The sequence below is a fragment of the Halichondria panicea genome, chromosome 5 (assembly GCF_963675165.1).
Source record: "Halichondria panicea chromosome 5, odHalPani1.1, whole genome shotgun sequence".
Taxonomy (NCBI): Eukaryota; Metazoa; Porifera; class Demospongiae; order Suberitida; family Halichondriidae; genus Halichondria; species Halichondria panicea.
This window is the reverse complement of record NC_087381.1, coordinates 7,333,235-7,346,709: the sequence shown is the minus strand read 5'-3', so window position 1 is coordinate 7,346,709 and position 13,475 is coordinate 7,333,235. Positions and strand designations below refer to the sequence as shown.

General features: G+C 40.8%; 2 protein-coding genes across 14 annotated transcripts in view; one reads left to right on the top strand and one right to left on the bottom strand.

Moving 5' to 3' along the window:
- The window catches only part of LOC135335909 (uncharacterized), a 45,554-nt gene extending 32,837 nt beyond the window's left edge, over window positions 1–12,717 (top strand). For 7 of the 13 annotated variants that reach the window (XM_064531603.1, XM_064531606.1, XM_064531600.1 and 4 more), the window contains 10 exons: window positions 397–618; window positions 1,849–2,205; window positions 2,396–2,530; window positions 2,713–2,910; window positions 3,129–3,329; window positions 3,393–3,575; window positions 5,572–5,731; window positions 5,839–6,037; window positions 6,924–7,616; window positions 7,796–7,934. In XM_064531603.1, coding sequence (XP_064387673.1) covers window positions 397–618; window positions 1,849–2,205; window positions 2,396–2,530; window positions 2,713–2,910; window positions 3,129–3,329; window positions 3,393–3,575; window positions 5,572–5,731; window positions 5,839–6,037; window positions 6,924–6,995 — 1,727 coding nt within the window. In that variant the 3' untranslated portion in view covers window positions 6,996–7,616; window positions 7,796–7,934. Of the gene's footprint in view, window positions 1–396; window positions 619–1,848; window positions 2,206–2,395; window positions 2,531–2,712; window positions 2,911–3,128; window positions 3,330–3,392; window positions 3,576–3,855; window positions 4,016–4,122; window positions 5,208–5,270; window positions 5,398–5,571; window positions 5,732–5,838; window positions 6,902–6,923; window positions 7,617–7,795; window positions 7,940–9,458; window positions 9,591–9,651; window positions 9,886–9,932; window positions 10,122–10,174; window positions 10,403–10,451; window positions 10,851–10,899; window positions 11,053–11,113; window positions 11,339–11,399; window positions 11,463–11,590; window positions 12,164–12,232 lie in introns of those variants that run through there. The other 6 variants (XM_064531612.1, XM_064531604.1, XM_064531601.1 and 3 more) reach the window with 6 other exon arrangements.
- LOC135335843 (uncharacterized) overlaps window positions 1–13,475 on the bottom strand; it is a gene marked incomplete in the record, with an annotated part of 743,773 nt that overhangs the window by 223,449 nt on the left and 506,849 nt on the right.

The window sequence follows — 13,475 nt, the reverse complement described above, 5'->3', positions numbered from 1 at the left end:
GGAATAATTATAGTTAAACCAAAGGTGTAGAAAATGAGAGAGGGCATGCAACAGCTTGCGTGAAACTATAATGGGGGTGGTGGAACAGTATAGTAATGTCTAAAATAATATCAGTGGCTTTAGTTTTTGCTCGCATGTAGGGTTGCACGTAGCGTTGCAAGCCCTTTCACTTTTATACGCCTTTGGTAAATCTTAATTTTTAAATTTGGGACCACTAATTAATACGCATTGTAGTGAGTTTGTCAGAGGAATAGCTAGTATTTTTGTCTGTGGGGAAAGAGTGCTTATACAAGAGTACAAGTATATGAGAGATGTGTATATATATATATAAGCTATGTACTTACCCTCCCACACACACATACACACCATCCACACACCCCACCACCCCCCACACAGCCACACCTGGTGTTGACTTTACCACTATCAGTGCCCCCCTCACACTGACCCCCGAGAACAGTGTAACGGGCGAGAGATGCTTCGATATTGAACTTTTACCAGATGACATTGTTGAAGAGGATTTGGAATGCTTCACAGTTGAGTTATTACTACCCGAGGCTGATAGACAGAGTATTATATTGTCAGGCGGAACACAGATTTGCTGTATCCAAGACGATGACAGTGAGTGTCGTAGAAATTGAGAAAACCAGTCGATTGTATGTACCGTACTCCATACCGAGATTACGCTCACTCTAACATAATAGATTCCATGCATTTGAGTGTATTTAGCAGGGAACTGTGAGCTATAGTACCGGTACTGTACATTGCTCTGGGCTACAAACTACAATTGTATTGTCGTTCACATGTAATGACATAAAAATTATTGTAGCTAGATGCTTTGTCTATTAACATAATAACAGAACTAGAATGGAAGAGAGAAGCTCTAGTTTCTTTTTTTGGCTTTGTTCGAGAGTAGTAGGAGCCACTCGATCGTTTCTTGTCCAGTGTGCTGTGCTTTTTTGCTGCAAGGCTGCATGGGGGAGGAGCTGAATGTATGGGATTCTAGCTTTGGCTTCTTCTTTCAAGAGTAGTATAGGAGCTGCTCGTTTGCTGGGCTTGTTTGCTGCAAATTCTAGCTTAGGTGTCTTCCTTTCGCTATGTGAGAGTAGTACGAGCCGCTCGTTTCTTGGGAAGTGTGCTGGGCTTGTTTACTGCAAAACTGGGGGAGGAGCTGGATGTTTCTGTTTTGTGGGTGGAGCTAGGACTATAATTTTGTCTATTAAACTGAGGAGGGTTGACTTGAATAGAGACCACAGATTTAGTAGAGACACAACTTTAAATATTAGTTTTCAAGATGCAGTTGCTAGGTTGGCTAATATAATTATAGATTGACTGTTGCTAAGCTATATAGTGCATTTCTAGTAGCCAATAGGTTTTGGGATCTAAATCAGTTAGAACATGCATATGCATTCGGTTATAGTGTCCCTCATCCCTCGGGATTTGGGACACTATAACACATAGATACCTCATGCCCATGTTCTAACTATAACACAGGTAAGATGGTCTTGATTTTTGTTTTGTCCTCGAAATTAAGCCCACCTAGGTGGTTACCTCATTCACTAATTGAATTGAGTCTAGACATTAAATGGCTATGTAAGGCATTACATTCAGTTAGCAAGGACTGCAGTAGTCATCATAAAAATTAATGGTAATGCATGCAAACTGAGCCTTGTCTTTTAAGAATCAATAATGACAATTTCTAATAAGAGGACAATCAATATTATTATACTGACCTACTGGGAAGAAATTCATTTTATACCTTTTATGAGGGCCAATCATGTTTAAATTAAACTTTTGAGCATGCTATTTGTTGACATTTCTCCATGCCTATAATTATACACACTTGTGCAGTTGTGACGATTGGCTTTGATCCTGTGTCTTACCTTGTTGAGGAAGATGATGGAACAGTGACACTCAACGTTAGGATCATCTCCAGTCAACTTGCTCGACCGGTTGAAGCTCTAGTAATCACTGAAGAGGCTTCCGCTACTTCAACAACACCGGCCGATTTTATCAATCCTGGAACAGTCACACTGCAGTTTGACGGCCTTGCCACGATGCATACCGTTGTTATCAATATTGATAATGATGATATTTTTGAGAATCCAGAGATGTTTTTTGCCAATTTGGTCAGTTTTGACCCAGCTGTTAACATTGCCCCAGGCCGTGCTGAGATTACTATCGTTGAAGATCCTGAGAGAAATGATAGTGAGTATAGTAACGTCTGAAATTGATTGCTCATAACTTGAGATAGGAATTATCCAATGATTGCATGCGAGTGATTTATATTTGTTTTTATGGCTTCCAGACTTTACCCTACTTAAAGTGTAACTCGTTACATTGCTCCTTTAACTTGTATACCCCCACATGCACACACACCCACACCCCACACATATAGTCGTCACTATCGGCCTGGAGGGAGACTACAGTGTCACAGAGGGCGGTGTGCAGGAAGTGTGCGCTGTACTGGTATCTGGAACACTGGAGCGTGACGCCATCGTAACCCTTAGTACAGCTGATGGCAGCGCCATCGGTACGTTAGTATCAGTTATCTATGTAGGATAATGTCAAGATTATTTCGTATTATTAGTAGGAGACCATATGGATGTTTTGCATGCTATCAGTGATACTTGTATAATTATAGTAAAGGCTGTAACGTGCAGAATAATATCTTTATTACCATTATATACCTCACCCACACCCCACCCCCCACAGCTCCCGGTGACTACAGTCCACTATCGGTTATGCTATTGATGTTCAATGCTGGTACTACTCGAGCGTGTGCTAACCTTATCACTGAGACTGACCAGGTGGTGGAAGGTTTGGAGACTCTAGAGCTGAGACTAACAACTGATGACTCAGCAGTTATCCTCAATCCAGACACATCCAATGTTAAGATTGTCGACACTGATAGTGAGAGTCTTGATGTGGATTTTTTGTACTAGACGAAATTCTACTGCATACAATGAAAATTATACTGTGGCATGTATGCATTATAGACTATTAGTACACGGAATTCAATAGTCTCATAGAACCATTGATTAAACATGCAGTAATGGCCTGGGTGATGAGTAACTAGTAATTATAATTATAGTAATTAGAAACATAGTGGACTAAAAGCATTCGTGCAGGTTTAGAGTGTGAAGAGCTGCCATCTCTCGGGAATGGATCTATCTTGTATCACATCGGCACCACTTTCCTGGGAACCATAGCAATGTACACGTGTGAGGATGGGTTCTTCCTAGATGGGGATAATGAGAGGAACTGTACCACTGGAGAGGCAGGAAGTAGAATGGTGTGGGCGTGGACTGGTCAAGAACCACTATGTGTCCGTAAGTTGAGAAAACATAATTATGCTGATTGCATTAGCCTCTAATCACATAATGTGATCACAGCTTTGTGTAACGATCTTCCATCACTCACTAATGGAATGATCATCTACAATGTGTCTGAAGCACGACATAGAACAGTTGCTACGTACACTTGTGATGAAGGGTTCCAGCTTCAAGGAGATGAGATAAGGACCTGTGAAGATGGAGTGTGGGCGGAAGCTAGTCCTCTTCAGTGTGCACAAGAAGGTGTGCTGCGATACGTGAAGATTATTGCTCCCTCAAGCTTGTAATAATTATAACAGCATCACTGCGCTCAGACTACTTGGGCATGCATGAACATTGTACGTCTGAAACACCATGCATGCAGCACCAAAATTAATTGCTGTTATCTCAAGCTAAGATACGAATTTCAAGAAATAAATCCTTCTATATATAAAATTATAGGAAAACGATTCGAATATAGGGAACGTGTATATGGCTACGTGTATGTTTTTAGCTCAAAGCAGTACTTATACATTTATTGCAGCTCCTTCACTACTGAGTATAGGTGCTGTGATTAGCATTGTGATTGGATCATTGACTCTCATTGTTGCTCTATTCGTGGTCGTCATTTTGCTGGTTGCTCTGAGGTATCGGAAGTATAAATCACAGACCTCGAGCATCAATGAAAGTAGTCCACCAGATATGTGAGTTTATTAGTTCATTGCTAAGTTTCTCTATAGTACTTATTGCTGATGCCTTGACTGTACTTAATGATTGCTGTGCACGTCCCTCCCCCTCACCTTGCATGCAGGAGGCCTGATGTTGCTGATGAGCTTCCTGACCATGAATATGATTATATAAGTGTAGGGAATTCAGAAACTTCCACTGAAATTCCTCAACCCTCTACAGCAGGGGATGATGCTGCAGAGGTGCAATTTGAACTAACACCCTGTGAGGCTTATGCTAGGCCTGTAAATCCTCAACCATCTACAGCAGGGGAGGATGCTTCATGCAGAAGTGCAGTTTGAACTAACACCCTGTCACAGTGTGAGGCCTATGGGCCTGTGACACTGAATCCCCCCATGCACGTTGATAGTTACTGATCTATATATGCACAGGATATTATAGTTGTGAACTAATGTACTCTTCCATGACCATTATTAAAGCTTGCACTGCCAGCAGTCCCCGGCCCTTATATTAGGTTGTATTCACTTAACTGGTTATTAATTTTCGAAGGGTATACAGTCATTGCATAGCAATATTGAAAATGTCACACTAAAAAACGCTCTCGTATAGCCAACAAACACTCAGCTGCATGATTGAGCACTTAGTTATTATTACATTAATTATGACTCCGACGAGGAGAACATATATATTTATAATAGTGACTGTTGCCACCTACACATGCAACGAGGGCTATTATGTATAATTATGTTTTGGGTAGCCTCCTTCACAGGCTTGGGAGGGGACGAGGGGACGAGGGGATGAGGCTAATGTTGGTGGTGTTACAAGGACATGCTGTTCCTGGGAATGAATGTGAACGATTTCAATTGGGAGGGCAGACAGATGCAATGTTAATCACGATGGAGTTTGTAGGAATATTGAAGTTTCCCTGGACCATGCAGCGTAGTGCATCTATTGTGATGATGTTTCTGTTACGGATTATAATAATTTTTATGGTTGCTGGAATAACCGTTCGAAGGTTCCGTAATCGTGTGAGGATCGTGGTTCCCAACTGTGCCGATATCGATCTTGTGATGTGGGTGTCATGCCTGAACTCAACCTTCTGGAGCAGAGCAAGCACTATAGTGAGAATGAGATCATCCTCCACGCTGCACTATTTATTGTGAAGTAGAATGGTGTGGGCGTGGACTGGTCAAGAACCACTATGTGTCCGTAAGTTGAGAAAACATAATTATGCTGATTGCATTAGCCTCTAATCACATAATGTGATCACAGCTTTGTGTAACGATCTTCCATCACTCACTAATGGAATGATCATCTACAATGTGTCTGAAGCACGACATAGGACAGTTGCTACGTACACTTGTGATGAAGGGTTCCAGCTTCAAGGCATGCATATATTGTACGTGCATCAGCAACAAAATTAATTGCAATTAAGCTAAGATATGAATTTCAAGAAATAAAATTATAATCCTTCTAGCAAAACGATTCGTGAATATAGGGAACGTGTATATATGGCTATGTGTATGTTTTTAGCTCAATCAGGACTTAAAACCATTTATACAATTTATTGCAGCTCCTTCACTACTGAGTGTAGGTGCTGTGATTGGCATTGTGATTGGATCATTGGCCCTTCTACTTGCTCTATTAGTGGCGGTCATTTTGCTGGTTGTTCTGAGATATCGGAAATATAAATCACAGACCTCGAGCATCAATGAAAGTAGTCCACCAGATATGTGAGTTTATCAGTCCATTGCTATAAGTTTCTCTATAGTACTTATTGCTGATGCCTCGACTGTACTTAATGATTGCTGCACGTCCCTCCCCCTCACCTTGCATGCAGGAGGCCTGATGTTGCTGATGAGCTTCCTGATCATGACTATGATTATATAAGTGTAGGGAATTCAGAAACACTCACTGAAAATCCTCAACCCTCTACAGCAGGGAATGATGCTTCAGAGGTGCAGTTTGAACTAACACCCTATGAGGCTTATGAGCCTGGAAATCCTCAACCCTCTACAGCAGGGGAGGATGCTTCAAAGGTGCAGTTTGAACTAACACCTTGTGAGGCTTATGGGCCTGTGACACTGAGTCCCCATGCACGTTTATAGTTACTGAACAATGTATATATGCACAGGATACTATAGTTGTGAACTAATGTACTCTTCCATGAACATAATTATTTTATTAAAGCTTGTACAGTTTGCCAGGCAAGCAATATTACCTGGCCCTTATTATTTTGTTTTCACTTAAGCGGTTATTAATTTTCGAAGGGTGATCGCATTTTGCAATTGTTTGAAAATGTCACACTAAAAACGCTCTCGTATAGCCAACAAACACTCAGCTGCATGATTAAGCACTTAGTTATTATCACATAATTATGACTCCGACGAGGAAAACATAATTATATTTAAAAGGGACTGTTGCCACCTACACATGCAACGAGGGCTAATTATTGGGTAGCCTCCTTCACTGGCCTGGGTGAGGGGGCGAGGGGACGAAGCTGATGTTGGGGGTGTCACAAGGACATGCTGTTCCTGGGAATGAATGTGAACGAATTCAATTGGGAGGGAGAGGCAGACAGATCGATGCATTCGTGAGCTATGCAAATCATGATTGAGTTTGTAGGAATATTGAAGTTTCCCTGGACCAGTACTGGAAAATAGCCGTTCGAAGGTTCCGTAATCGTGTGAGGATCGTTGTTCCCAACTGTGCCGATATTGAGCTTGTGATGTGGGTGTCATGCCTGAACACAACCTTCTGGAGCAGAGCATGCAAGCACTCATCAGTGAAATCATTTTCCACGCTGCACTGTTTAGGGAATTCTTATTGTGGTTATTTGGCTTTGTATATAGTTGTCATGCATTATCTATAATATCATTACCCACATTATATACACAATGACGAGTTGTTTACCACTGGCCACAGGAATTGAAAGCTACCCAAGGTCACTACATTGAGTACTATAGGCCATCTGCCTGTTGGTTTGCTCTAAGATAATGCTTTATTGTGCAACATTCTTGCACTGATTGATATTCAATGATGATTGATTTGGTAGCCCATAGGAGAATGCTATTGTGCGGGACAGATGCTTCGAGTAACTTTGACCTCCTTTGAAGCATTTTCACTGTAAGTAATAATTCAGCAGTCGTTTCAAAATACTTGTTTGCTTTACTTAGTCATCAGTTTTATAGTAAAACACAACACAGTAGCAACAATTAACAGTAATAAAATGGACTGTGTTGCATTCCAATTCCAATACTGTTTCGTTTGTAGCTCGATCTGTATAAATAATAATTTTAACAGGTTATAGATCCAGTGTTGGTTGTACTTAGATATATTGCTGTCTGACACACAATGTGCCTGAGGTGGTTAACTTAATTACCACAACACATATAATATTATTATGCAGTGAATGCATCATTGTGGCTTCATTTCCTGTGGTGAACTGCATGTAGGCTGTCATGCATTTTAGTCATTTCCATTCCTCCTGTCAGTCATTATCTGCTCTGAGCAGGTATCACAAGAGTTGAGACCAAGATGGAACGTTTGCTACTGTCACTGGCTATCTTTCTCATCAGCACATCAGCTGGTATGCTATAGAGCATTGTAGCTAGGAATGTAAGTAGAAAAAAAGCAAATAATTAGAGTAACCTTGTGTACTAACTAAGTAATTGCTTGTTTAATCCCATGTATGTGTGTACACTGCAAGTTATACCAGTTAAGCTGCTCAGTTGCTCAATAATTATAATAACTAATCCTGTATATCTTGTGCATGTACATATCTATGTTGCTTGCAGCTCAAGCTCAATTCACTGGATGCTTTGCTGATAACTGTACTACTCTTGTTGTGGGGGGACCTTCTTCCAATGCTGAGGACTGTTGTGTCAATAATAATGCAGGACTGTATTACAATCAGGGTGGTCAATGCTTCCAGTGCATAGGTAAGCGTATATTTATGCCTCGGTGCACGAGGTATACGGTAGTGTGAGTGTGTGTGTCTGTGTAGACTGCTACAGCTGCTCAAGGATCAATGAAGAATTTATATAGGTTTCTAGTCACATTTTCGTGGATTTGCAGCTTTGAGTTATACATGTCTAGTTTTACTTACTTGGAATGCCATTGGTTTTTAGAAGAGTGTATAGCAAAACTTCTCCATTAGTAGCTCTGCAAGAACGCTATAGCTATTGCTAGCTGGAAAAGTGAGAAGAGAGCTGCAAGGCTGCCATTAATATTTTAGGAGTTTTTGGCATCCTTTTTCGCAACAATTACGGTCAATCATTTCCTACTCTTTTTTTTCCCGTAATTATGCCTGCATGCAACGCAAAAATGTTCATCATGATATCTGTACTATATAGTACCTTAATTTTGTATAATTATGCCTCAGTGCGCAAGCAAGGTATATACGGTAGTGTATTTGTGTGTGTGTCTGTGTGTCTGTGTATACTGTTACAGCTACTCAAGGATCACAATGAAGTTCAAATAAGAGTTTGTATAGGCTTCTAGTCATGTTTTCTTAGATTAATTCGTGGATTTGCAAAATTATGCTTCGTTCTCGAGTTATGCCTAGTTTTGCTTACTTGGAATGCCATTGCAGCCTTTGTGCATGAAAAAGATTGTCCATGGAGTGTTGCTATACTACAATGGGGGTTGGTAGATTATGTTCGAGATAATTACCTATTATGCTAGTATTTTATGCTCAAGTAAACAGCCTATTCTATTATTCCCACATTTTCCCTCCAAAGCACAACATAGACCCCATGTCATTGCACAAGTAACATCAAACTATAATTGCCACATGACTCTAGCTATCTACACTATGATATAGGAGATAATTAAACATGCACCAGTACTGTTGATACTATTTAACTCATACTGACCTGTAAAACCTGCCTATTAATTATTTTTGTAAAGGGGTGCCTAGTAGTATGCCAGCATAATTCTTACCAAAAAATGTACGTATTTTGCTCAAAATTATGCTAGCATAATCAACCAACCCCTAGTTGCTACTCTATACTTAGTACTTAGCTCTGTACTGGAATACTAGCTATTGGTAGCTGCAAGAGTGAGAAAAGAGCTGCAAGACTCTACTGATGCAGCAGCCATAATTATTTTTGGCTTTACTTTTTGGTGTCATTTTTAGCATCGGTCATGGTCACTCTTCGAGTTTCCCTGCCCATTACAGATAAGCTTACATACAGCAAAATTAATGCCAAAAAAATGTCATCATCAGTGCTGTGTGTATTAGCAACAGCTAAAAGCAGGTTTATGTTATGTAGCTTTGACATCCACCGAGGCATCACCCGCAGTGCTTTGTGCACTGATATAGAAAGCAGTTTTTGCTTTACATTTACGAACATTACTATTTAGCTAGATTGACGTATTTTTAACTATTATCTAACTAGCCAGACTGTTTGGTTCAGTAGTTGCCGTGTACTTAATATTGTGTCACTGTATTTGCAGTGTACGGCTTTGGCTCGGACAACTTCACTAGAGCAGAGGCCCAATTTCCTTATGACTTTCCATTTGGATACTTCAAGGGTCCATCTAATGCACAGCTTAGGGTGACAATTGACTACAATGGGGAAGGAACAGGTATTGTTATAGTAATAGAAATAGATAATGGATTTTATGTTGCTTACTTCCACACTAACAGCTTTAGAAGGGGAGTTTGGTATAGGTCAGAGTGTTGTTTCTCTACCTCTCAACCCTGGCGGAACTACCTCTATCACCTTCCAAGCAGACAGAGTGGCATTAGAACCAGATGAGACTTTTGTGTTGGAGTTGGCACTGCTTAATGTGGCCAATGTTAACCGAGCACTTTTTGATTCATCTTTGCCAAATGTTTTCTTTCGGAGTAGGCAGGAGTTCATTATACAGGATAGCACTGGTAAAAAAATTATACAAATTACGCAATTCTGACTAATTTTTTATTAGCCCTCGTTTTTCGGCTAAGAGAAAGCGACAGAGTTGTGGATGAGGGTACTAGATACATCCCCATTGAGGTGACAGTGTCCAATGAGGTAGAACTGGCCTCCGATATCTCACTAGTTCTGACACCCATGATCGCTACTGACGATTTTAGGCCTCTACCAACTACCAGACCATTTGCACTAGCAAACACTAGTAAGCTGAACGTTTATTACTTATCTTAATTCAATCATTCACTCTGACTATAGTTCCAGGTAGGATAGATTTCTTTACTACACCCATCACACTGAATTTTACGGCTGGTGGGCCGATTCTTTTGGCTGGAGATGTACTGATATATGATGATCTGATTGACGAAGCCTTGGAGTATTTTGTGGTTAATTTAACTTTTCAAGATCCCGATAATGTGCCACCATTAGCTTCAATTGAAAGCAATGGCGGCGATGTAATTCGCATCGACATTATAGACAACGATGGTGAGTTAAAAAGCATAACATATATAAACGAATAAAAACTTGCACACAGATATCTTTATTGGATTTGCCCTACCAAATACAACATATCCGGAGGTAGAAACCGATCACCGAATTCAAATTATCAAAGGAGCAGGCAATGTCACTGAACAAACCATCAACATTGTGGTTAATTTGTTCCAAACTGCTCCAGAAGGATTTGGAAATGCCCTTCCCTCAGTTGGCAATGTGGACAACGATTTCTTCTTGCTACCGTCAACTTTGCTATCAATAGGACCAGTGGAGGATGACGTGTTTGTAGTTTTTAATATATTTGCGGACGAACTGCCTGAGTTAACAGAAGCTGCTCAACTCAGACTAAGTCTACCCACTGAAATTGATAGAATGTTCCCAGGGTTTGAGACCCTGCCCCAATATCCTGAATTCTTCATCATTATTGAAGATGATGACCGTGAGTTATAACTACAGTATTATAATTATAATTAATGCTTACCTTTCAGGATTCCGCATTGGCTTTGAGAACACCTCGTACATAGTTAATGAAGGGATTGGAATGTTTCAAGTGTGCGTGGTAATGTTTGAACCTCCAGAGGACACTCCATTAGGAACATTAACCGTTAGTATTGGGGTTGAAACTGTACAAGGCACAGCAGGTATAGTGTGTAGAGATGCTGTTCAACACTGCATGTCTATTGCATTCTGTTTGATTCACAGATGGAAGTGACTATACGGAAGTGACTGGAGCCCGTGGTGCCTTTTTTTTGTTCTTTAGTGATACTAGTCGTCGGAGTTACTTCATGGTTGAGATAACAGAGGACAATCGTTACGAACTTGAAGAGCAGTTTTCTCTACGATTTATTGAGCTTGAAGGCTCTAATTTACCTGACAACCTTGTACTCGATCCAGCTGGCAGTAACATCACAATTTTGGACAATACCGGTAAATTATGGTGGTGATTCCTTAACCTTAGTTTTATAATTGCTGACCCATACATGTACAGATGTGACTGTTAGTTTCATTAACCCACCATACTCTGCCAGGGAGGACGAAGGACAAATGTTGTGTATACTAGCTATTATAATTATACGAGTACAGTACATTATTTCCCTAGCACAGTACCAAATGCACATTTACATACCTTGTACATGCACATAGACGCGCACGCGCGCACACGCACACACACACACGCAGTTATCAACGTCGTTCGAGTCAACGACACTGTGATTGGAGACCCCCTCATGACCGTTCCCCTCTATGTTCAAAACAAGTCAGCTATAATGCCGCTGGGGGAAGACGATCTTATTCATCTCTGTTTCGAAGTTCATGGCAGTTCAGACTCGTACTTTAACCTTGTGAGTGACGATTGCGTCAGTGTCAATGCTCACTACCAAAAAATTGCCGCTGGGGAAGATATAAACATTGTTGATGATATTTCAGTACGAGCAGTTGCTAGCGACGGGTCTTGTCACAATATCGAAGTGCTGCTGGATCAGTGTACGGCTACAGTGGACGGTGTGGTGATTAATGATATGTATTCGATGAATGATATTATGGTGAGAAAGTATCCTTCCAGAGTGCGTATAGCTGTTCCAAACTGTGGCTCTGCTAGAGGATTGGTCATGTGGGTCATGTGTCAGACGCAAACTTTCTGGAGCACCGATCGTACTAACGCTGATGGAACCGAATTCACTTTCCAAGGAGAAGCAATTCGTTTTGTGGTTTCCCGCGGACTGAATCTCCGTGAAGAATCACATGGTATTCTCGGTGAGTTATTGTATAATCATACGTAGATTGTGATCACTGATTAAATTATATTTTTACTCATTTCCACAGGCCAATTCTGGAATATCCCTATCCAAGTGGTGCCTTATAACGGACCTTTCACGGAGCCTCAAGTCGAAGATGACGTTGCCACCTTCAGCGTAATTATCAATTCCCCAGGCGATCCCCCTAGGCAATTTATTGCTTGGTTGCGATTCCCTACCTGGGAATACGAAAGACGAATGTATTGTCTGTATGCCGGAGATGGACACGCTGGTAGTGTGTATGAGGTGCCGGCTGGTCCTGCTAATGGACCAGTGATCGAGGGAATTTACACGGACTATATTGTTTCCGGACAGTTCGAAACCGATTTCGCGTACAATCAATTCGATTCTAATATGTGTTTGTAGTTGAACCTTTCAATTTACTGTTTAACATTTTTCCGATGGTAATACTTGTAGTTATGTACTAGAACTTTTTATAGCTAGTCTATAATAGTATTATTGAATTACGTATGCTGTGTGGTGTGTGCTTCAATGATATTGCTTTCTCCTAAATCGTACTTGCGCAGGCGCTTGTGCATCTCTTAATATCTATGCACTGTGTATAAACGATTGTATAGTACTCATGATCCACACACTATATATATACGTATATATTTCTCATGCATTTCTACAGTTACCTTGATGACAGTCAACGATACCGTATCTGGAGACCCTCTATTCTCCGTGCCACTAAACGTGCCCAACAAGACTTTGATCATGAATGTTGGAGAGAACGACCCTATTAATCTATGCTTCGAGGTGCACGGTGACGATGGTGGTTTGTTCAATCTTGTCAGTGATGCTTGTGTCAGTGTGAACGCTCGCTATGCTAGAGTTATACCAAATGAGGATATCAACATCGTTGACGCTATATACGTGCGAGCTACAGATTCAAATGGAACTTGTAGGAATATTGAAGTTTCCCTGGACCAGTGTAGTGCATCTATTGATGACGTTCCTGTTACAGATTATATGAATGCTGGAATAACCGTTCGAAGGTTCCGCAATCGTGTGAGGATCGTTGTTCCCAACTGTGCCGATATCGATCTTGTGATGTGGGTGTCATGTCTAAACACAACCTTCTGGAGTAGAGCAAGCACTGACGAGAATGAGATCATCTTCCACGCTAATAATATCCGGTTTGTGATCGCTAGAGGACTGGACCTGGCGGAACGGTCGCACGGATTGCTGGGTGAGTGTGAAATTATAGTATCTATGTATAGTTATATAGGTATAATTATAGGGGTATAAAAATATGGTAATCTATGCAT